General features: G+C 43.4%; 1 protein-coding gene across 1 annotated transcript; it reads right to left on the bottom strand.

The window, feature by feature from the left end:
- Window positions 1-8,760: 8,760 nt before the first annotated feature.
- On the bottom strand, window positions 8,761-15,319 carry dnal4a (dynein, axonemal, light chain 4a). Its single transcript, XM_062526657.1, has 4 exons — window positions 15,212-15,319; window positions 14,188-14,271; window positions 13,276-13,359; window positions 8,761-10,848 (listed from the first exon to the last, which is right to left on the bottom strand). Exons 2-4 carry the CDS (start codon window positions 14,257-14,259, stop codon window positions 10,684-10,686), a joined length of 321 nt encoding a protein of 106 aa, XP_062382641.1. The 5' UTR covers window positions 14,260-14,271; window positions 15,212-15,319; the 3' UTR covers window positions 8,761-10,683.
- Between the last annotated feature and the right edge of the window lie 8,153 nt (window positions 15,320-23,472).

Genomic DNA, 23,472 nt, shown 5'->3' with positions numbered 1-23,472 from the left:
TTAGACAAATGTGTGAAAGAGGTGTGTGTGTGTGTGTGTGGCAATGACCCTGTCCACTTCGCTACTTGTGTGTGTGTGCATGTGTGTGGTGTGTGTGTGTGTGTGTGTGTGTATATGCGTCCTCTCCATATTGCTGCCCACTTCCACCCAACATAGCTCTGTGGCTGTGTGTGTGTGTGTGTGTGTATCTTTGTGTATGTACTGTATGTGTGTGTGTGTGTGTGTGTGTGTGTCTGTGTGAAGCTATGACCCTCACTGCCCACATCCACCCAACAGAGCTCTCTGTCTGTGTGTATGTGTGTGTGTGTGTGTGTGTGTGTGTGTGTGTGTTTCTGTGTGAAGCTATGACCCTCACTGCCCACGTCCACCAAAACTGAGCTCTGTGTGGGCTGGGAGAGAGGCGGATTTCTATAGCATGGCAAATAGTCACACACACACACACACACACACACACACACACACACACACACACACACACACACACACACACACACACACACACACACACACACTTCGAATCGACACACGCAAACAAACTCAAAGCAGAAGATAAACCATTTATGTAATGTGCATATCCAATAGCACTTCCCTACACACACACAAGCACACATGCTCAAAAGACAGATCCTACAGAAACACATGGAACACATTGTCACACAAGGCCACACACACACACACACACACTCATGCATGCACACAGTGCACTGCAATAAGCTAGTAGCTCAATTTCATTTCACAGTAGCGTGCTGCTGGTGTTTTCTAAATATCATTACCACACACTGTAGGATCACTGGCTTTGTGCTTGTGCTCAGAATTGAGTATTGCCATTTATGTATATTCAGAGATATTATTGCAGAGAAGTTTGTCCAAGTAAAGTGCACACACACGCACGCACGCACGCACGCACGCACGCACGCACGCACGCACGCACGCACGCACGCACGCACGCACGCACGCACGCACGCACGCACACACACACACACACACACACACACACACACACACACACAGAGGGAAGCTGCTGGCAACGTTCTCTAGAGTCACAGACGCCTATTAATTAGTCATCTGACATCCAGCCCTTGGGTGGGCTCAACACTGTACCCCCCGCCCAAACACACACACACACACACACGCTCAACACTGCCCGCCCAAACACATGCACGCAGGCTTTCTCTGACAGATCGGTCTGGATTAAGGAGGCTGATTACAGCAGATTTGTGAAAAGTCAAATAGTGTATTTATAGTATAGACGCATAGTATAGTGAATTGTTTATTCATATTACACAATTAATGTATGATTATAATTCATTATAATTATGTATAAGTGTGTATCATAAATCAGAGACCCATGGAGGAACGAGGGATAGAGAGAGAGAACGAGGAAAAGATGGAGTGTATTATAAACACACTCTGCCTTGTCCACAGAGAAATACACAGCTACCAAAGAGTAGTCTTTGCCCATACTAGACCACCAGACTATACCCACAGCTACCAAAGAGTAGTCTTTGCCCCTACTAGACCACCAGACTATACCCACAGCTACCAAAGAGTAGTCTTTGCCCCTACTAGACCACCAGACTATACCCACAGCTACTTAAGAGTAGCCTACTCTTTGCCCTTACTAGACCACCAGACTATACCCACAGCTACTTAAGAGTAGTCTTTGCCCCTACTAGACCACCAGACTATACCCACAGCTACTTAAGAGTAGTCTTTGCCCCTACTAGACCACCAGACTATACCCACAGCTACTTAAGAGTAGCCTACTCTTTGCCCTTACTAGACCACCAGACTATACCCACAGCTACTTAAGAGTAGCCTACTCTTTGCCCTTACTAGACCACCAGAATATACCCACAGCTACCAAAGAGTACTCTTTGCCCTTACTAGACCACCAGAATATACCCACAGCTACTTAACCCATTTAATCCCAACGGTCACAATTGTGACCGATTTTTTTTTTTTGCTTCTGTGCCTTTACAGATGTCATTGTATGAAGTATCAATACATTTTCCCCATAAATGGAAACCTGAAAGGGTCTCAGTTAAAGATGTGAAGTGCCAAATGTGTAGTGTAATTTGTCACATGGTCAGAGCTGCTTATGTTTCGGTTGCACCCTGAACAGAAAATTTCCACCCAAAAGCTCCCAAACTAAAGCTTAGAAAAGTATGTTTATGTAAAAATAGGGCAAAGAGTTTGGGTACACATAGGGCCCGATTTTGCCGGTCACGCAATGAGCTTTCGCCACTTGCGCAACCTTTAATTACTATTCTCTGCGAGCGCATCATTCATTTGTCCAGCGCAAATGTACGTTCTCTAAATGGGAGATGATATTGCGCCCTAACGGGCGTGTCAGTGAAGAGAAGAGGTGTGGTCCGGCGCAAAGCTCGCCAGTCGCTAATATATGGATGAAGAAAGTAAGTGCGCCACTGACCAGGAAAAACCTAGTCGGAAATCACTCGCGCATAGCTGAAAGGCTATTATATGAGCGCATGAGGCTTGGGGATATGGAAGAGTGCACAGTGCGCACTTCTTTCATCAGCAGGAGCGCGCGCAGCCCGAATATAATTAAATAATATTTGTCCGTTTCTCGGTTTTAGGTTCGTGTATTGGTCAGCAAGTAGCATACATAGCATAACAACATCCACATGCAATAATACAACAATAACGTCTAACAGTGACCTGCTCATTTAGACAACATTACACAGCCCTATGGCTAAGTTACCTTCAGTTAGTTTTGTTCTAGCATACCTTTAACGTCTGGCATTAAACAGCTGTAGTGTTCTGGCAACTGTCTACCTTGTTATTGCTCATCTGGAATAACTTCTCTAGCTGTCTCCATCCTCCATCCTTTCTGTTTTGTTTGTTTAAAGAACTTGCGATATCCATGATGAGTAGGAGTTAGTGAATTAGCTTCACATTGTGTGCTGATAGCGGAGTAAAAGAAAACAACAAGTAGCCTAGTTGCGCGCCTGCGTGCGTAATCTCTCCTGTTCAGACGAAATGTGTGCGCGTGGATATAGCTATATAGCGCATTAAGTTAATTTTGATAACGTATTGACTGACTTTTTCTTAAAATAGAAGATTGTAAATAGCCTGATGGCAGGCAGCTAATGGGATGCTGTGCATATTGGGTGGGTACGGCATGGCATGCCAATTTGGTGTGAATACACACACACACACACACACACACACACACACACACACACACACACACACACAAGGGAAATGTAATAATGATAATGATCAATAGTGAGAACTAGCTTCTGACTACAGCTGCGGCTGCTGCGTTCATTCTGAAATAATCTATTTAAGTCATAAGCCCCGAGAGACCGTAAGCAAGTGCCTAAAACCCCCCTTAGCTGTTCTAAAATCAGTGTAGCCTAAACTATGGACTAGAGTGACTTATTGCTTTTCTAAAACGGTAACTATACGTCGATGTATTCATAGATAATCATTCTTCCGCCAATACATATTTCTTCCATAGGAATGGTTGCCATGCAACATCGACACGCAGCCACTTTAACTTTTGTGCAAGTTGTGGTAGTGCATTAACGAAATGCGGTCAAGGTGTATGTTTATGTTGGATTTTATAACAGCATCGAACGCGATTCAGCCAATCATCATCAAGGACCGGAACTATCCGTGTTAGAAAATAATATTCACACATCATGTACATTATTTTCACAATTTCCCAGCATAAAAGTTGGGAAGGCTTAGGAAGCCAAGTCTCCATTACGCGCCGCCCATGCCTCACGCACGAGCAAGTCGGTCTCTTCTGGAGTAGACGCCCAGGTAACTCCGCCATGATAATACCAACAGACCATTGAACAATGCGCCAGGCTTTTAAAGGGAATGAGAGTGTGAAATCTAATTGGTTTATAGCATGCTACGCCCAAAAGACACCCACGACTAATTAACTAAATTAAGACAACCCCTTTTCACTTTGCGCTGAGCGCAATGTTCACTTTTCAAGCTGTCATTATAGCCTTTTGCGCTAGGACCGCCCCCAAAGAAACTAGCGCGAGTGACTTGCGACACTGCCCAGTTGATCCTGATAATAGAGCCCATAATCTTTAAGGTGTCTAGTATGGAGGGATGCAAATGAAATATGTGAACTTTGTTCAGCGTTCTCATAGCATGAGTGAACATGAAGACGGTCACAATTGTGACCGCTAGGCAACTACAGAGTCAGATTTTGGGGATTTTCTCTTTTTTTGACACATTTCTTTGTCCAATCATCTAATTTCCAATAAATTCCAAACAGAGATGATATGGGGACATTGTCCCAGGTCTGTTATTTACATTTAAACATTTAAAATTCTGACACTAGATTAGGCCAATAACTGAGGTCAGAGCAGGCTCCTATGCTCCTCAGGGTTATTTGGGATCAGGGACAGGGGTCCTGTGTTCTCCAGGTCAAGTATTGTATGTTTCCAGGGTCCTCCAGCATTATAAAGCACATAGTAGATACCCGAATGAGCATAGGTCCCAGGATATAGGACACTGGGGACATAGAGCCTTATGAATATGAGGCCTTTGGAGCAAAGGGACCAGGTAATTTTAGACAGGGAAAAATCCAGAACGATCTAATAAAGGTCACTACCAAACTTTTCTCAATTGATTCTATAGTACTTTTCCGCGTAGAATCCATTTCTGCTTGGGACATTTTTATATCACGCATAGTTAATGAGATAATTTGCATATTTGAATACATTAGGGCAATTCCATATCAGTTGGAACAGGTCCGACACCATGGTCCTCAGTTTTTCCTGATTTTTGGTCCAAATGTTCCTCCATGTCGCATTAGAAGAAAACCAAAATTTGAGCTGGGTATCTTGTTTAGTTTCTGAGATATGGCTCTTCAAATGTGGTTAGACGTGTCCTAAAAAAAGGCTGACAATTCCTGTATTTAATGAGCACCACTTTTTTTTAAACCCCTCTCCTCTCTTAAGGCTACCATATTATTTTCTAAAAATTTGAACACTGGGGCAGTACCCTGTGTTGTTGTCCAAAATCACAAAGGAATTACAGTCCTTCCCACCATTGGAGACTTATTCATCGAAACAAACCCATATTTTTTTTGAAAGCAATGAAAAAAATGCCTGTTTTTGTTCTCTTATGGTCATGAATGCCTAGCACTCACATTTTTAAAACTCTGCATATATATAGTCCATGAGTAAGAGAACATGTTGACAAAAAAATTGAGATGTTTTTTTTTCTTATTTCGAGGCTATGAGCCTTCAAAGTTGGCCAAAATGCCACTTTTATTGCCTTTTTCCAAGGACAAGATGAAATGCAAATCCAACATTTATTTTTTTCTGCAATAGTGTGGCACTTTGTAGATCATATGAATGTGGTAGATCCGACCTGTCCATTTTAATATCCCCACAGCACATGTCTGAAGCTAGAAAAAATGAAAAAATGTCTTGGCTGAAGGAGGTGTTGGTTTGATTTGTATGAACCTCTTAGAAGGACAATATGGGATGTAAACCCATTTTATCTTTTTGAGGGATCAGAATGCCATCCTGTAAACAGGATAAAAATGTTATATCCCATTTTTACTCTTTAGTGATCCCTTAAAATATGTCCAAAAGTTGTCATAAATGGGGGAAAAAAGGCGACTAAATTGAGGGGCTTAAATGGCCAAGTGGATCAAGTCACAAGGCTAAAAATGAAATATAAGACAGAAGAGATACTGGGGGAGAACACTGTTAAATGTATAATCCCTGCTATGATGGCCTTTGAACCCACTGTGTCCCTAACTGAGGTTCATTCTCATTAAACAAATTTCTTCTGCATGAAGCATATTGTCTCCTGGTTGCTGTTGGAGTTACCGTTGGATGCAGCATGCATTGTGATTTGTTCTAATGGTATCCCTGGACAGTTAACCTGAGATCCACTTAGATAAACATAACCCTAGGACCAGTGAAAATCCTACACTTTTTGGTCATCCATATCCATCCATAAGTTAAATTAATAATATTTTTTTTGTCACACAAAGTGGGTACCGATCAACTCCAAATGGTCTGAAACATACTCCTACACAATATCTCAAACCATGATTTTGGCCTCAACACTTACAGTTTTTTGTTTTTTTTCCCATTCATTTCAATGGGAAATAGTTTTTTGCAAACAACTATTGAACGGAAGGTCGTAGACTCAATCTGATTTGCTCCATCAGACATAATTCGCCCATGAGGATCAAGCAAGAAGTGAATGTTTATTTATATGACCTTCCGTTCTCTAGATATAGCCTTTTTAAAGTTTATTTCCTGTTTTAAACCAACTTCCGGTTATCACAGGATATTAGGGACACAGTGGGTTCAAAGGCCGTCGTAACAGGGTTAAACATTTCACAGTGTTCTCCCTCAGTTTCTCATCTGTCTTATATTACATTTTTAACCTTGTGTGACTTGATCCACTTGGCCATTTAAGCCCCTCAATTTAGTTGCCTTTTTCATTTTTGACAACTTTTGGACATATTTTAAGGGATCACTAAAGAGTAGAAATGGGATACAACATTTTTATCCTATTTACAAGATGGCATTCTGATCCCTCAAACAGAAAAAATGGGTTTACACCCCATATTGTCCTTCTAAGAGGTTCATACAAATCAAACCAACACCTCCTTCAGCCAAGACTATTTTTCATTTTTTCTAACTTCAGACATGTGCTGTGGGGATATTAGAATGGACAGGTCGGATCTACCACATTCACATGGTCTACAAAGTGCCACACTATTGCAGAAAAAAAGAAATGTTGGATTTGCATTTCATCTTGTCCTTGGAAAAAGGCAATAAAAGTGGCATTTTTAGGAAAAAACGCCATTTTGGCCAACTTTGAAGGCTCATAGCCTAGAAATAAGAAAAAAAAACATCTCAATTTTTTATCAACATGTTCTCTTACTCATGGACTATAAATATGTAGAGTTTTAAAAATGTGAGTGCTAGGCATTCATGACCATAAGAGAACAAAAACAGTTTTTTTTTTCATTGCTTTCAAAAAAATATGGGTTTGTTTCGATGGATAAGTCTCCAATGGTGGGAAGGACTGTAATTCCTTTGTGATTTTGGACAACAACACAGGGTACTGCCCCAGTGTTCAAATTTTTAGAAAATAATATGGTAGCCTTAAGAGAGGAGAGGGGTTTAAAAAAAAGTGGTGCTCATTAAATACAGGAATTTTCAGCCTTTTTTTAGGACACGTCTAACCACATTTGAAGAGCCATATCTCAGAAACTAAACAAGATACCCAGCTCAAATTTTGGTTTTCTTCCAATGAGACATGGAGGAACATTTGGACCAAAAATCAGGAAAAACTGAGGACCATGGTGTCGGACCTGTTCCAACTGATATGGAATTGCCCTAGTGTATTCAAATATGCAAATTATCTCATTAACTATGCGTGATATAAAAATGTCCCAAGCAGAAATGGATTCTACGCGGAAAAGTACTATAGAATCAATTGAGAAAAGTTTGGTAGTGACCTTTATTAGATCGTTCTGGATTTTTCCCTGTCTATTTAGGATGTCACTTCATGTGTGTTCACTAATTCACGGATGGGATAAATGCAGAAACCAAATTTCTTGTGTACGCAAGTATACTTGGCTTAAAAACTTGATTTACAATAATAAACAGACAAACGACATCTCTTTTTGCAACATGTGGTGGTTGTTGCATTGTGGTATATAGTTGATATAGATGATATAATGGCTTTTCTATGTAAACATGGTAAGGTTGTTCATGTCTATTGCAGGTCTCAGCATACATTTAGGCATTATGCCTCTAACAGGCTGACTGGCGAGTTGATTATACCCCCCACCACCTAGTTTGTATATGTGACATAAAATAGTAGTCAATGAGGACAATGATTTACTGGTGGGGTGGGGAATATATTTTCTGGTAAGGTTGTTCATGTCTATTGCAAGTCTTTGCATACATTCAGCCAATTTGCCTTCAACAGGCTGACTGGCGAGTTGATTACAACCCCCACCACCTGTGACATAGTCAATGGGGACAATGATTTACTGTTTTTGAGGTATGATTATCAAATCTGGACAGTCAGTTAGATCTGATATGTGCAGGTAATGACTGAAAGTAAAATTAAGATAAAGAACAGCGTAGAAAATCCGCTATTACAATAGCTATGTATAATAGTGTGATATAATGGCTTCTCTATGTAAAAATCAGCACACTATATATATAGCAGAGAATTGCAGAGGCAATGTTGAGTATTGTATTGTGATACACATTTAAATGTAAATAACAGACCTGGGACAATGTCCCCATATCATCTCTGTTTGGAATTTATTGGAAATTAGATGATTGGACAAAGAAATGTGTCAAAAAAAGAGAAAATCCCCAAATTCTGACTCTGTAGTTGCCTAGCGGTCACAATTGTGACCGAAAATAAAACACTCCTTTTCACCCACTTTTTTATTAAAATTTTAAAAAATAGTAATTGATTACTTCAAAGGGTTACTCAAGACACATGATTTTGATATTTTCATGTCTGGGAAAAATTTGGGATTAAACGGGTTAAGAGTACTCTTTGCCCCTACTAGACCACCAGGCTATACCCACAGCTACCAAAGAGTACTCTTTGCCCCTATACTAGACCACCAGAGACCAGACTATACCCACAGCTACTTAAGAGTACTCTTTGCCCCTATACTAGACCACCCACCTGAGTTCACACAGTCCTGCTGTGACCAAATGAGAGCATTCTAGTCATGAATAATGACACGCGAGCACAATGTCCAGGTGAGGACATTCCAGGGCACTTTATTAGTGTGTTCAGAGACGGAAACAGTTCTATGAGACAAACATTCTGACAGTATTGACGGTGGAACAGTTCAGTGTCAACTGACGTGGGTCCAGCTATCACAGTTCCGGGCTTCCAGCAGGTCTGGGACCAGCCTCGAGCGCCTGTTTCCTATTGGTCGATCCCTCTGTAGGACACAGAGTGCTGATCAGGAAGATGTCTTCGTTCTTGCCAGCATACGGAGTCTTCACACGCAGCAACAACACGGCAAACATTCGTTGTCATTCTACAATGATGACGTGCTAACGACAGCCTCGACAGGTTACACAATATTCTGATGGATCTCATCACGATGCTGTAAAGGGCGGGGTCAACCCGGGGTGGGCGTTTGGTCACGACAGCAGAGTTGCAGCCTTTTGTTTATTGTTAATTTAAAAACCAAAAAGCATTCGTTGAAATGTCGAGCCCTTTTCATACAAAATATACGAACAAAGCTAATATGAATGCATTCACTAGAGTGAGAAAAAAAAATGTTTTTGTTGGTTTTTTTTATACAATGGTATTCAAGTATATACATTGAGAACATTTGAGAAATCCCTGTGGCATTTTTATGAGGGGACTTTGTGCCAGGCATTGTGGGGGATGTAGTGCAGACTTGGTGCCGGGGGTTGTGGGGGATGTAGTGCAGACTTGGTGCCGGGGGTTGTGGGGGATGTAGTGTGGACTTGGCACGGGGCATTGTGGAGGATGTAGTGTGGAAACGGCGGTGATGGTGGGGTCAGACTGGAGGTCTGAAGAGATGAAGGCTGGACGGACGGACGGACAGACGGAGAGGTTTCAGGGGAATACAGAGATAAAGAGGAAGTGATGAAGGCAGAAAAAGACTGAGATAAAAAAACAGAACAGAAACGAGAAGAGGAATATGACAGATGGTGTGAGCTCAGGGACCCACAGAGTGCGTGCCAAAGGGGAGGGAGGGATAGAGACACAGAGAGAGAGGGAGAGAATAAGAGGAAGTGATGGTGAGGTGGAGAGAGAGAATAAGAGGAAGAGATGGAGGGATGGAGAGATGAAGAGAGAGAGGGAAAGGAGAATAGGAGACAGACATACAAGATGCACTTTAAAAAAGTATGTAATGGAATGTAACAGCACAGACACACACACACACACACACACACACACACACACACACACACACACACACACACACACACACACACACACACACACACTCACATCATGTTCCTCTCTCTCTCCCTCACACATGGGCGCACACTCACACACGCACACACGTACACACAAACACACAAACGTCATGCGGCTGAGCGGAAGGAAACGCGCGTTTGTGTGTGTGTGTGTACGTGATTAATGGGCGGGGGGTCTTGTATGTATGTGAATCAGACAGCTTCCACAGACTGAGAGTGGGAGAGAAATCATGCTCTCACACACAAACACACACACACACACACACACACACACACACACACACACACTCTCAGCCAGTCAGTTAGTCACAAATCAACAGACACCTGAAGCAGGAGAAGGACTGCATAGCAGAGGCTGTATATCATTTCAGACACTGCACACACTCCCTAAGCCAATGGCCTGAGCACTGGTGTGTCTTCAGGTGTGTGCGCGCGTGTGTGTGTGTGTGTGTGTGTGCGTGTGTGTGTGTGTGTGTGTGTGTGTGTATTAGGCTGGCTGGTAAGAGAGTGTGCAGTCGTGTTTGGTGTACTGTGGCATACACTGTGCACATACAGTAGAAATCCTAAAAACAGTAGGTAGTGACAATCCAGCTGATTTGTGAAAGGTGTGTGTGTGTGTGTGTGTGTGTGTGTGTGTGTGTGTGTGTGTGTGTGTGTGTGTGTGTGTGTGTGTGTGTGTGTGTGTGCGTGTGTGTGTGCATGTACACGTGTGCTAGGAGCACTTCCACACACACACGGCCAGGCTCCCTCCGAAGAACATGTAGAGCAGGTTCTTGACCTCGTGCGTGACCTCGAAGCCGAAGCCCTCGCCGATCACCACGTGCCACGAGCTGCCGAACTTCTTGTCCATGGTCTCCTTGATCATCTTGGCCGCGCTCTGACCACAGCACAAACACAAACAGGAAGGGGGCGTTCAATGAGCACAGCACAAACACAAACAGGAAGGGTGTTCAATGAGCTCAACACAAACACAAACAGGAAGGGGGCGTTCAATGAGCACAGCACAAACACAAACAGGAAAGGGGCGTTCAATGACCACAACACAAAGACAAACAGGAAGGGGGCGTTCAAGAGGACCTGAGGCCACCCTCTGACTACAACACAAAGACAAACAGGAAGGGGGCGTTCAATGACCACAACACAAACACAAACAGGAAGGGTGTTCAATGACCACAACACAAACACAAACACAAACAGGAAGGGGGTGTTCAAGAGGACCTGAGGCATTGCAAACGGCCCCTTCGTTTATATTACAGGCAAAGCTGATAAAGAGGAAGGGTTTGTTCAAGGGGACCTTATTCTACTGCCCTTCATTATATTCTTACTGTTCTATTTTTCATTCTTTTAATTTATGTTTTATTTGTTTGAGTGTTTTACTTTAGGAGCAGTTAACCAGAGTCAAATTCCTTGTTTGTGTACACAAACCTGGCCAATAAGCTTCCTTAACAGCTGAAGAGTGCACTTGCTGCCCCGTCATCAGCATGAAGGGAGAAAACTGCTCTGAATGAGTGAGGTCTGCCTTCAAAGGCAAACCTGCTCTGAAATGAGTAATAGTAGCATTTCTCGCCATGGCCTGATTTATCAGTCTGGCTGCACACTGTGTGTGTGTGGGGGAGAGAGATTGAAGAGAGGGAGAGATAGAGAGAGGGAAAGAGAGAATGAAAGAGTGTGAGAAAGAGAGGTGGAGAGGAACGATAGAGACCCACACATGTCAGGGAAGGTTGACTGAGCCTACAAAGACCAACAGTAGTGCTAATGAGAGACAAGTGACCTGACAGAGAGAGAGAGAGAGAGAGAGAGAGAGAGAGAGAGAGAGAGAGAGAGAGAGAGAGAGAGAGAGAGAGAGAGATGTCTATGTCTATTCTATGTCTATGTTTATGTCCACTTATACATTAATTCCACAAATTCTGTCAAACATTTATTTATTTTCCTTTAACCTCTTATGTGTACATGTAATTGAGCTTTGGCAATAATGTTTCTGAAACTTTCATGCCAATAAAGCTACATTGAATTGAGAGAGAGAGAGGAGGGGGTTGTAGTCATGTATGTGGAGATGCTAGGGCAATACTAATTGAGTTTTTAATATGCCAATAGAGCTCTTTTGAAACTAAACTGAACCGAACTGAACAGAGAGAGAGGGGGGGGGGGTGGAGAGAGAGAGAATGATGGAGAGACGGAGGGAGGGAGGAGGAGAGAACACAGTCTGAGACACAGAGAGAAATGACGGAGAGAAAGGGTGAGAGACAGCTCCTGGAAAAGACATGGCACAGTATAGAGAGAGAGAGAGAGAGGGATGGAGAGAGAGAGAGAGAAAGAGAGAAAGAAAGAGAGAGAGAGAGAGGGAAAGAGAGAAAGAGAGAGAGAGAGAAAGAGAGGGAAAGAGAGAAAGAGAGAGAGAGAGAGGGAGAGAGAGAGAGGGAGAGAGAGAGAGAGAGGGAGAGAGAGAGAGAGAGGGAGGCTGGCGAGAGGCAGATGGTGTAAGGGGTGCCAGCGTATCAGTAGAGATGCCAACTGCGAGCGCCCACTGGGACCTGCTGGTATGCTGGCAATCATGTGTGTGTGTGTGAGTGTGTGTGTGTGTGTGTGTGTGTGTGTGCGTGTGTGTGTGTGTGTGTGTGTGTGTGTGTTCATGTGGATCCAGTCTGAGATGGCTGCTACCTCGTGTGTCCATTATGGAGTGAGTGTGTGTGTGTGTGTGTGTGTGTGTGTGTGGGGGGGGGGGGGGGGGACTAACCCACTTCCTCCCAGTAAGCAACTCCAACTGCCCTGAAAAGCAGGCCAAAACAGAGCATAGCCTCGCTCAGCACACACACACACACACACACACACACACCAATGAGACTGTTATAGAAACAGATCACAAATACACACACAGCACAATATCATTAGCCTAGTACGAAAACCAATAATGTGTGTGTTGGCACGGACAGTTTGCCCCAGTTGTTGCGGCCATCATTATACATAAGCAAGTGCATAGACCCTTTCAACTGCATAAACAAACCCTAAGCCATATCCGGTGGCAAAGGCATCAACATTGAGCTGATGGCAACTTACTACATCAAAACTATATTTGAAAAAGTTTTAAAGTTGACACTTAGTACAGCACTGCACTAAAGTCCAATTAACTTCCATTTCAAAGTATCTGTGTTGACTCTGAACGTTTCAACCAGAAATCTTCTAAGAACAGACTGAAGGGCTCTAATTGTGCATACACATGTTCACATGCTCACACAACACACACACATGCACACACAACACACACACATGCACACACAACACACACACATGCACACACAACACACACCTCGTTGTTGGTGGCAAACTTCTCGCAGGCAGTGACACACAGCTCCATGGTCTCAACTCTCATCTCCTCCGGCATATCTGTGTGCTGCACAAAAACACACACATTATGGCATTTTCTCACTCACACACACACACACATTCACTCAAGTGTTTTTAACACTGCATTGCCATTGCTTATCTGACCTAGCAACAGTAACGATAAGGATGCAGGACTTTACAAAGGGTGAACAGCCGACAGTATTACGTATCCATCGTGTAATGTGGACGCACATCCATCGTATCTTCTGCAAAACTCATACGTGTTTGTGGATGCACATCCATTGTATGTATTGCAAAACTCATACGTGTTTGTGGATGCACATCCATTTTATCTTCTGCAAAACTCATACGTGTTTGTGGATGCACATCCATTGTATGTATTGCAAAACTCATACGTGTTTGTGGATGCGGATCGGACTTGGAGCAGTATGGATATAGCCTCGCACATGCTCTCTCTCTCTCTGTCACACACACACACACACACACACACACACACACACACACATTCTCTCTCTTTGTCTCTCACACTCACACACACGCTCTCTTTCTCTCGCTCTCTCACACACAGAGACATATTCTCTTTCTCTTCTTTTTCTTATTGTTTTTCTATACTTTTATTTGATATTAGCCTACTGTTTGCTTGTGTTTATGTAAAGCACATTGAATGACCTCTATACAGTATATGAAATGCATAAATCAACTTGTTTTTGCATTGACTTACTTACTTTCTCTCTCTCACACACAGTCACACTCTTGAATTTCCCTTTGGGGATCAATAAAGTATCTATCTATCTATCTATCTATCTATCTACTCACAGGCACACTCACACACACACACACACAGACATGCTCTCTCTCTCCCACACGCACTCACCCTTATGAGAGGGAAACTGTGTAGTCTCTTGTAGTCAGCTTCTTCCTTTTTACTATCACCTGTCTCTGCCATCTCTCTGTCCTTCTGCAAGAAAAAAAGTAAGCATGACATAGCCTACAGTCTGGGCAAGGCACTGCACAGGTTATCTACAATATCAAACTATGTCTAACTGGCGTGTGTTGATATTGCCAACATGTATTACTTCGGAGAATTACGCCGACGATACAAAGTCATCACCCGACGTGCAACATCGAACCTTGCAAGCCACCTAGCCTCCTAACGGTAACGTTATTCGATATGAACTATCAGTGTCCCAGTAGGCGGTAGAGCTAACATTAGGTTAACCTTAGCCAGCAAGATATCGCTAACGTTTAGTAAAAACAAACCAACGCGACATTCATTATAGCCTATGGTCAGAGGTAACATTGATGTTCAAGCATCATAAAAATGAAAGGGAACTGACTAGTACTACATCTAAGAAAAAATGTTTTATCACCGACTGACAAAACATTACACACCTGATTGTGCTAAGATATCGACCTGATCTAACCTGCTAAAGTTAACGTTAACTTATTATCTTAACTTTTACGTCAACATTTACTGTCAGCGAGGAATGTTTCTAACTTAGGTTAATTCGCCAACTGGTCAGCTAACCTCACAGCTGACGAGTGAAATCAGACGAACGTTATCGTAAGCTAAATTAAACCAATCTAATAAATGTTACACTGTCCGATAAATGTATGATTACTTGTGAGGAAATCGACAACGTACTGTGAACCTGCCAGGCTGACGGCGTTAGCTAGACAGTTAGATAGCTTGCTCAAAACTTGCAAACAAACCGACAGCTAGTTAGCTACCATAGCTTGTCTACATAGCCATTGTTTTTAGCATCCAGTATTAGCCTCTAACAGTGGTTACAGTACTTAGCATCGACCCTGCTTCTGTCATCACATAATTTTGTTGGTGGCTCATATGAGCAGCAACTATATGCAAAAGTATACATTTCATAAGTGGTATGTCTTACCTAGCAAGCTGCTTTTCTGCTAACAAGTTAGTTATCTCTGTAGTTGACATGGAGACACAGGGCGGCCATAGCAACAGTGAAAGGTCTGAGATGAGCACGTGACTTCCGTTTTCCGGATGCGTTCAAATTTGGTCAAGGTAGGAATCCTAAAGTTACAGGCAGGGATGGCATAGACAGTAAAAGATAGGGATGGTTGAAGTACATAGGTCAGGGCCATGACATGTTATAACATAGAACTACAGAAGAATACAGTGTTGCCTAAGATAGGGGTTCTCAGTTTTATTTTATTCCAAGGATAAAAGAGAACATTTTCCGAGGACCCTCTCATAACAGTAGGCCTAGGATGCCATTTATTCTCTGAAGTTGTAGCCAGGTCCACTATCCTTCGTCATGGACTGACTCAAACATGTCTACACATTCATCAGCTAGCTATGTGACAAATAATTAAAGCTAAGCAGTGGTAGTGAAGTTTTTCCAGATTAGACCTATGCTATGACTTTGACAAGATTTGGAGTCTTTTAACTAATGATGTTCAAGCCTTAGGTCTGGTGTAGGCTAGCCTAAGGATGGCTTTAGCCTATGTGGGTGGATAAGACACAATTTGCTTTTTTCTGGGTGAAAGGAGCCATTATGGATTTTAAACCTCAACTTTATAATTTAGGTTAGCCTAAAGCAAATTATTTTGTGGCCCCCTTGGCTGGTCGTCCTAGATCCCCCTTTGAAAGCCATGCAATGACCTATGTGTGAAACAACTTAAAATATAAATGTTTAGTGTGTGTGTGTGTGTGTGTGTGTGTGTGTGTGTGTGTGTGTGTGTGTGTGTGTGTGTGTGTGTGTGTGTGTGTGTGTGTGTGTGTGTGTGTGTGTGTTTGTTTGTTTGTTTGTTTGTTTGTTTGTTTGTTTGTTTGTTTGTTTGTTTGTTTGTTTGTTTGTTTGTTTGTTTGTTTGTTTGTTTGTTTGTGCGTGCGTGCGTGCGTGCGTGCGTGCGTGCGTGCGTGCGTGTCTTTCTTTCTTAGCTAGACTGGCTTGTCATGGCCATCTAAAAGTGCCTTCACTCTCCTCGCAGTGGAAGGTTCACATGCATGTGGTGAGAAACAGTATAGGCTATCACTGTAAAGTTATGTTTTGTCTGCGGGGTTGTGGATTAGGGGAGATTACCCATTCCTAGACAGACTGACATGGAGTAAACGTAGACCTAATCCTTCTGGAATTATTACAATTTCAGAAGGATTTCAGGCAAGTGGAACAGTGAAATCATGTGTTGGTGAGACAATGCGTCACCCTACTAATCCTGAGAGCAGGTAGCCTGTTGTATGCCTGTGTGTGTGTGTGTGTGTGTGTGTGTGTGTGTGTGTGTGTGTGTGTGTGTGTGTGTGTGTGTGTTGTGTGTGTGTGGGCGGGTTGAACAGATTTCTAGAACATGCTCTTAATCAATATCTAGTCTTAGACGTGGTCTTTCGAGCTTAACATGAGGGATCCACACCATCATCAGACAGACACTGCTGTTGCTCTCTGTGGCTCTTATGTAAACATGCCATTTTATGTTCTCTCTTTCTTTCTGATCTCGCTCAGTCGGTCACAGTCAGTGTGTGTGTGTGTGTGTGTGTGTGTGTGTGTGTCTGTGTCTGTAAGTGTGTCTGTCTCTGTGTGTCTGTCTGTCTGTCTGTCTGTCTGTATGTGTGTGTGTGTGTCTATCTGTCTGTATCTGTGTGTGTGTCTGTGTGTGTGTGTGTGTGTGTGTCTGTCTGAGTATGTTGTGTGTGTGTGTCTGTATCTGTATCTGTGTCTGTGTGTGTGTGTGTGTCTGTCTGTCTGAGTATGTTGTGTGTGTGTGTGTGTGTGTGTGTGTGTGTGTGTGTCAGCTGGCTGAGTGTGGGGGTGGCTGTTATGTGTGGGATGAAAGTGAAATTCAGATCAAATCTGCCTGCCATCAGCTGTAGTGCGTTCAAAAGTCCAGGATAGCGGGAGTAGGCGTGTGTGTGTGTGCCTGTGTGTGTGCAGGAGTAGGCACGCCATAGGCTACTCAAGGGATGCCTCCTCTCATAGGCAGAACTCATGGGATAGGATACACCTCACCATTTACTGTGTGTGTGTGTGTGTGTGAGAGAGACCTTCACACCTCAAGCATTTGTACGTGTGTGACGATTCTCAAGATTCAAGTTTCCTTTATTGTTTCGGCACATGATTCTTGCAGTAATACAAGTGCATATATTTTGATCCCGTGAGGGAAATTTGGTCTCTTGCATTAATCCTGATTCATGAATTAGTGAACACACACAGCACGCAGTGAATACACACTAGCCCAGAGCAGTGAGCTGCCTGCCCAACAGCGGCGCTCGGGGAGCAGTAAGGGTGCCTTGCTCAAGGGCACTTTCAAGCCATGAACTGGTCGGGGATCGAACCGGCAACCCTCCGGTTACAAGTTACCAGTAGGCCATATAGACCATCTGTGGCTGGTTAATCATTGGTCTACACACAGTGGTCCCCACAGACCTGCACTGCTGTTGATGACCAGAGCTTCTGCCCTGGAGGGCAGACTAATGAGGTGGACGTGCAGTAGGTCAATATGAGGGTACAGTGGGGGAGGAAGGGGCAATCCCTATTTTATACCCATCTAAACCAATCCCTATTGCATATATCCATCTAAACCAATATCTATTGAATACCCCATCTAAACCAATCTCTATTGAATATATCCGTCTATACCAATCCCTATTGCATACCCATCTAAACCAATCTGTATTGAATACCCAACTAATCCCTATTGCATACCCATCTAAACCAATCTCTATTGAATACCCATCTAAACCAATCCCTATTGCATACCCATCTAAACCAATCCCTATGGCATATATCCATCTAAACCAATCCCTATGGCATATATCCATCTAAACCAATCCCTACTGCATACTGTACCTATCTAAACCAATCCCTATTGCATACCCATCTTAACCTTTGCACCATCATCCTACGGTTATCTTGTATTTGCGTGTGAAGTTAGTATTCATTGATACTTAGGTCTCCTATTGCAGTCTGTCAGTCAGTCTGTCTGCCTGGTCTACTCTTTCTATCTGTCTGTTGGTCGGTCAGTCGATCGGTTGGTCGGTCAGTCTTCCTTATTTCGTGAGCTGAGAATTATAAGGTTCTATCTCCATTTTGGTCGAAATTGAGTTTTTGACATCATCTGATCCATTAGGTGCTTATTAATGCCTGTGTGGTGTTATTTTTGTAAAAAAAAAAAAAAAAAAGTTAATTATTAGCAAAATAAAAAGGTACTACAGTACAGTTTTGCTAGCTATGTAAAACTTTGATGCTCAATATCTCAGAACTACCCTAAACGGAGATAGAACCTTATAATTCTAAGCTCACGATTTGTCTGGCAGTCATTCAAATGATATATTAAGGTTTGTTGTCTCTGTCTTCTTCAGAGAGTGACTGGGCTGAATCTCTGGCTGGTAAAGTGTTGACCTGCAGTGGACGTTGTGAAGTGCTCTCAGTCTCAGGTCGGCTAGGCTACAGGCATCGGTAGGCTAGTTCATCCCCAGACCTGATTGTTGAATGAAACAATGTCTTGTGTGTGTACAGTATGCAGGTAGGAGTTTTGGTAGGGGGCCCTGGATGTCTTAGACACAGGCCAGAGGGAGGAGAAGGAAAAAAGGCTGGGAAACACTGCCTAGTCATCGGAGAGAGTGCTCAGAAACAAATGACCACACCTCTTTAGCTCCACTGAACCTTTGTGTCCGGGGCTGACAAATGTGTCTGTGACTATAATCTGTCAAGTCTCTCTATCATGCTCACCTGCCTGTGTGTGTGTGTGTGTGTGTGTGTGTGTGTGTGTGTGTGTGTGTGTGTGTGTGTGTGTGTGTGTGTGTGTGTGTGTGTGTGTTGTGTGTGTGTGTGTGTGTGTGTGTGTGTGTGTGTGTGTGTGTGTGTGTGTGTGTGTGTGTGTGTGTGTGTGTGTGTGTGTGTGTGTGTGTGTGTGTGTGTGTGTGTGTGCGTGCAGCTGTCTCCAATGTGGGCTTCTAGGTCATTATGGGCGGCGTTAGCTCTGGGTAGCTCTGACCTCATTTGGTAATGGATGAGAGCATCATGCACACAATTACCTCTGAGTAAAAGACATACACTCACACACTGACACAAATACACACACACACCCTCACACACATCTACTGACAGACAGACAGACAGCCACACACACACACACACACACACACACACACACACACACTGCACTGGTTAGAGGTAGACACACAACATCATTTAATTGTGAAATAGAAAGGCTACTGTTGATATAGAAGAAAAGGCCAAAGTCTGCGTGTGTGTGTGTGCGTGTGTGTGTGTGTGTGTGTGAGTGTGTTTATATGGGGAGGCAACAAAATGGTCACGCAAGACATGGTGACAGCCTTTGACCAGGAGACGACTTTATAATCTGTAATCCTTCTGCTCATTAGCTTGGCACCAGTGCCCTGATTTAAGATCTGTCTCACTCACTTGCACTCACTCGGTCTCTCTCTCTCTCTCTCCCTCTCCACTTTTACTGACTTACTGAGAGAATCAAAATATCAGCCTGTCACTTGCTGTGCTTTTAAGAGCATGAGCAAATGTGTGTATGTGTGTGTGTGTGTGTGTGTGTGTGTGTGTGTGTGTGTGTGTGTGAGAGAATTGAATTGAGAGGCTGAGTTCCCCTCAGTTCAAATATATGTAACAGAAACAGCAGTGAAATCCATACATCTTAGGAGTGAGTGAGATTTGTAATTTTTTTTATTCATGACCACCATTATAGTTTTGTACATTTGTTCATATCCTACAGAGACAGACTGAAAGAGAGACAACAAGATACGAAAAATACTACAACCAACCACACACACAAGAAAAAGATCCAGAAATGATCCACAGGCTGCATCGTCAAGCAGGCAAGAGAGACTTACAGGGGAGCTACACCAGGCACGTAACTGAAGCGTTCCGTTCGCGACGCGTAAAATCCATTTTAGAAGACGGGTCTATTTTTTCCGAATGTACAGTACGTGCCACTGGTGTAGCTACTTCCATTGATCTTAATGATTATTAAAGGTATACTATGCAAGATTGGCGATTTCATCGCCGGTTTCGCTTTCATTTCGCTCGTTTTATGCTTGCATATTTCTCTGCAGAGCTTCCCCTACAGCTTTAGCGTGTATATTTGACAAAACTCCTCAATCGGTCAGTCTGCCGTGCCTTTTCATGAGACTTTACATGACACTTCCTGGAGTAGAGCATGGGTGCGTGCCCGGTGTCTCCTGAAGTTGCAAGTGTGGTTTTACCGCTACAGACCACTAGAGCGGCCAAAAAAAACACCGTTCGACCGGTAATGACCCATTTAATCATATATAACAGTATGGAACGAATTGATTAACTGAAAAACGTTGCATAGTATACCTTTAACTGCTGCAGCATACACTTTGTGAACGGAACGCTTCAGTTCACGCCTGGTGTAGCTCCCCTGTTCCAGTTCCAGCTTAAAGACTCCGAGACTCTAAAATGCAAATCAGGTGACCTGTCAGGCCGAAGAGCAGAAGCTTGGCAGATGCACACAGACCTCGAGAGCACACACACGTGCAAAAACAAAACCCACCAGACACAGAGCAGGCGCAAGACCCACGACACCGCAGAGGAGAGAGAAAGAGACAATCTTCCGTGTCCACTGTCCACTTTGATAGATAGAGCGAGAGAGAGAGAGAGAGAGAGAGAGAGAGAATCTACTCTGTCCACTTTGTGAAAAACAGTCAGAGAGATTGAAAGGGAGGGTGGAATTATACCATATACAGTATGTACACCCAAGTAAAAAGAGAAATGGACAGATAGAGTGACAGAAACTCTACCACAGGGAGAGAGAGAGAAAGACAGAAAGAGAGAGAGATATAGAGAGAGAGAGAGAGAGAGTGTTGGACTTTTCTTCTTCGTATAGGCACTGTCCCTATGGAGCGGATCCATGCCATGCTCGTGATCTAAGACACCTGACTTCTCTCAGTCCTGAAGCCACTCACCTCCACAACAAGGCTGGAATGTATTTTCAGAAGTATCGCTTTAAATGCACAGATACATATTGCAGTAGCATACACACACATTATACTGCGTAGATTAGACAGGTATTACGTCGATGCACTTCATGATGACATTCACTTGAATCAATTCAGCAAGGAAAATAAATAAATTATTCATAAGAGAATACAATATTATGTTACTCCCCGTAATCATTCGCTTTCAGGTAAGTATTAGATAGAGTATAAAAATCAAAGACATTCAGTAGGTTATTGCATTGACTTCATGTTAAACCCAGTGCTGTCATGTTAGGATCCCATGATACTGACTGTGAACGCACTTTGTTTAACATTCATTTAACAATTAAATTAAACAAACTCTGATATGGCCCGTCAAAGAGCGAAAACTCGTAGTGGGTTTGGCATTGTATGAATACACACACACACACACACACACAGCACTAAAACACACTGGGCCCTAATTTCATTGATGGGCAATTGGCAACAAGCAAAGAGCAACACAACAATTATAACGTCCACCGCCACCTGTGAACTGAAGCAAAGGTTCTAACTTGGCAAGGTCACGTTTCGCTTTGGGTAAGATCCTCACCACGAACATGACCGGACCACTGAGGTCACTTGCCAATTTAGACTCTTGCCTAGCCTGGCTAGCCTAGCGCCACCACTTCTCAATGAGACGTGATCTGGGAACCAAACGTTCATTTTTTCATATTTGAAAAAATGCCCAGATCCGTTTATTGGGGGCCACGGATGTCTATCAAATGCGTCTGTGCATAGCTCATCATCATCTTGCTTTCCACCCTGTTCTGTGATTGGTCCTCTATCTAAGGCAAAAATTAGGGCGGTAGTTTCCAGGCTGCCTTAGCAGCGGGAATGAAGTTGCGCACAAGGCAGCATGGGAACACCCAGGCTATCTCTTGCCTACAGTATGGAGGGAACACCCAGGCTATCTCTTGCCTACAGTATGGAGGGAACACCCAGGCTATCTCTTGCCTACAGTATGGAGGGAACACCCAGGCTATCTCTTGCCTACTACAGTATGTAGGGACGAGCCATGAAGGACTGAATGAATCATGTATGTACTTTATCTTGTGTCTATGTCTACGTCTCAGACGTCTCTGCCTAGTTTTTGTATGGTGTTGTCTTGTCTGTTGTACTGTAGAGCACACTGCAGCAAATTCCTCAGAACTTCTTTGAATCTTGAATGTTGGACCGACACAACATTCCCACACGCCACAAGTTCCAATGCGGGTCTTAAAGTTCTCAGGTGCTGTGCGGGACTTGAGGACTTAATCATGGGCACCACACTGAATATGCCATCATGGGCACCGCACTGAATATGCCATCATGGGCACCGCACTGAATATGTTGTCATGGGCACCACACTGAGTATGGGCACCACACTGAATATGTTGTCACGGGTACCACACTGAATATGCCATCATGGTCACCGCACTGAATATGTTGTCATGGGCACCGTCCTGAGATGGCATCTTCTCAAGTGCTGGTCCGAGTGTTTAGTATGGTCGCAACGTACTGCTATGGATTGTGACTGAAATGAGGGACCCGACAGGTATTGAGCATCTGAGGTAACGGAAGGACTTAGGTTTGGTATTTATGAATGAAAACAAAACAAAACAACCCACAATAGTCCAATGACACGGAGTATGGCAGCTTGTGTCATGAGGAGAATGGACGATGTGTTGCTTTTTTGTTCAAAACGATGCAGACGGGGGCGACAGCTGCTTTTGCTTATTTTAAACTGGCTTCCTGGTTTACTGCACTATGGCTTCTGGTGTCGCTGGCCTCAAACCCGTTTGGGAAGCTGTTCTGAGGCAATGGCTGTTCATCTCTAAAGAGGAACCCGTTTAAATGCTGTTTGTTTCTAAAGAGGAACCCGTTTGGCATTTGCTCATCTCTAAAGAGGAACCTGTTAAGCTGCTGTTCATCTCTAGCTGAATACCGTTTATCTGCTGTTCATCTCTAAAGAAAAACCCATTTAGTGGTTGCTCATCTTTAAAGAGTCTCTCTCTCTCTCTCTCTCTCTCTCTCTCTCTGTCTCTGAGTGTTTGTGCTAAGGGGTTATTGGCCTCTGGGAGCGTGTACAGTAGTTCAGTGCCAGCCCAGGGCACAGTCATGCTTTATCATTTTTAGGTTAATCGCCAGATTCCAACACGGTTCAGAGGCATTTGGCTGATAGATTACTTTGACAAGCATGCCCCC

This window comes from Sardina pilchardus, chromosome 22, assembly GCF_963854185.1.
Source record: "Sardina pilchardus chromosome 22, fSarPil1.1, whole genome shotgun sequence".
Lineage (NCBI taxonomy): Eukaryota > Metazoa > Chordata > Actinopteri > Clupeiformes > Clupeidae > Sardina > Sardina pilchardus.
The sequence above is the reverse complement of the archived record's forward strand: the minus strand, read 5'-3'. Positions and strand labels throughout refer to the sequence as shown.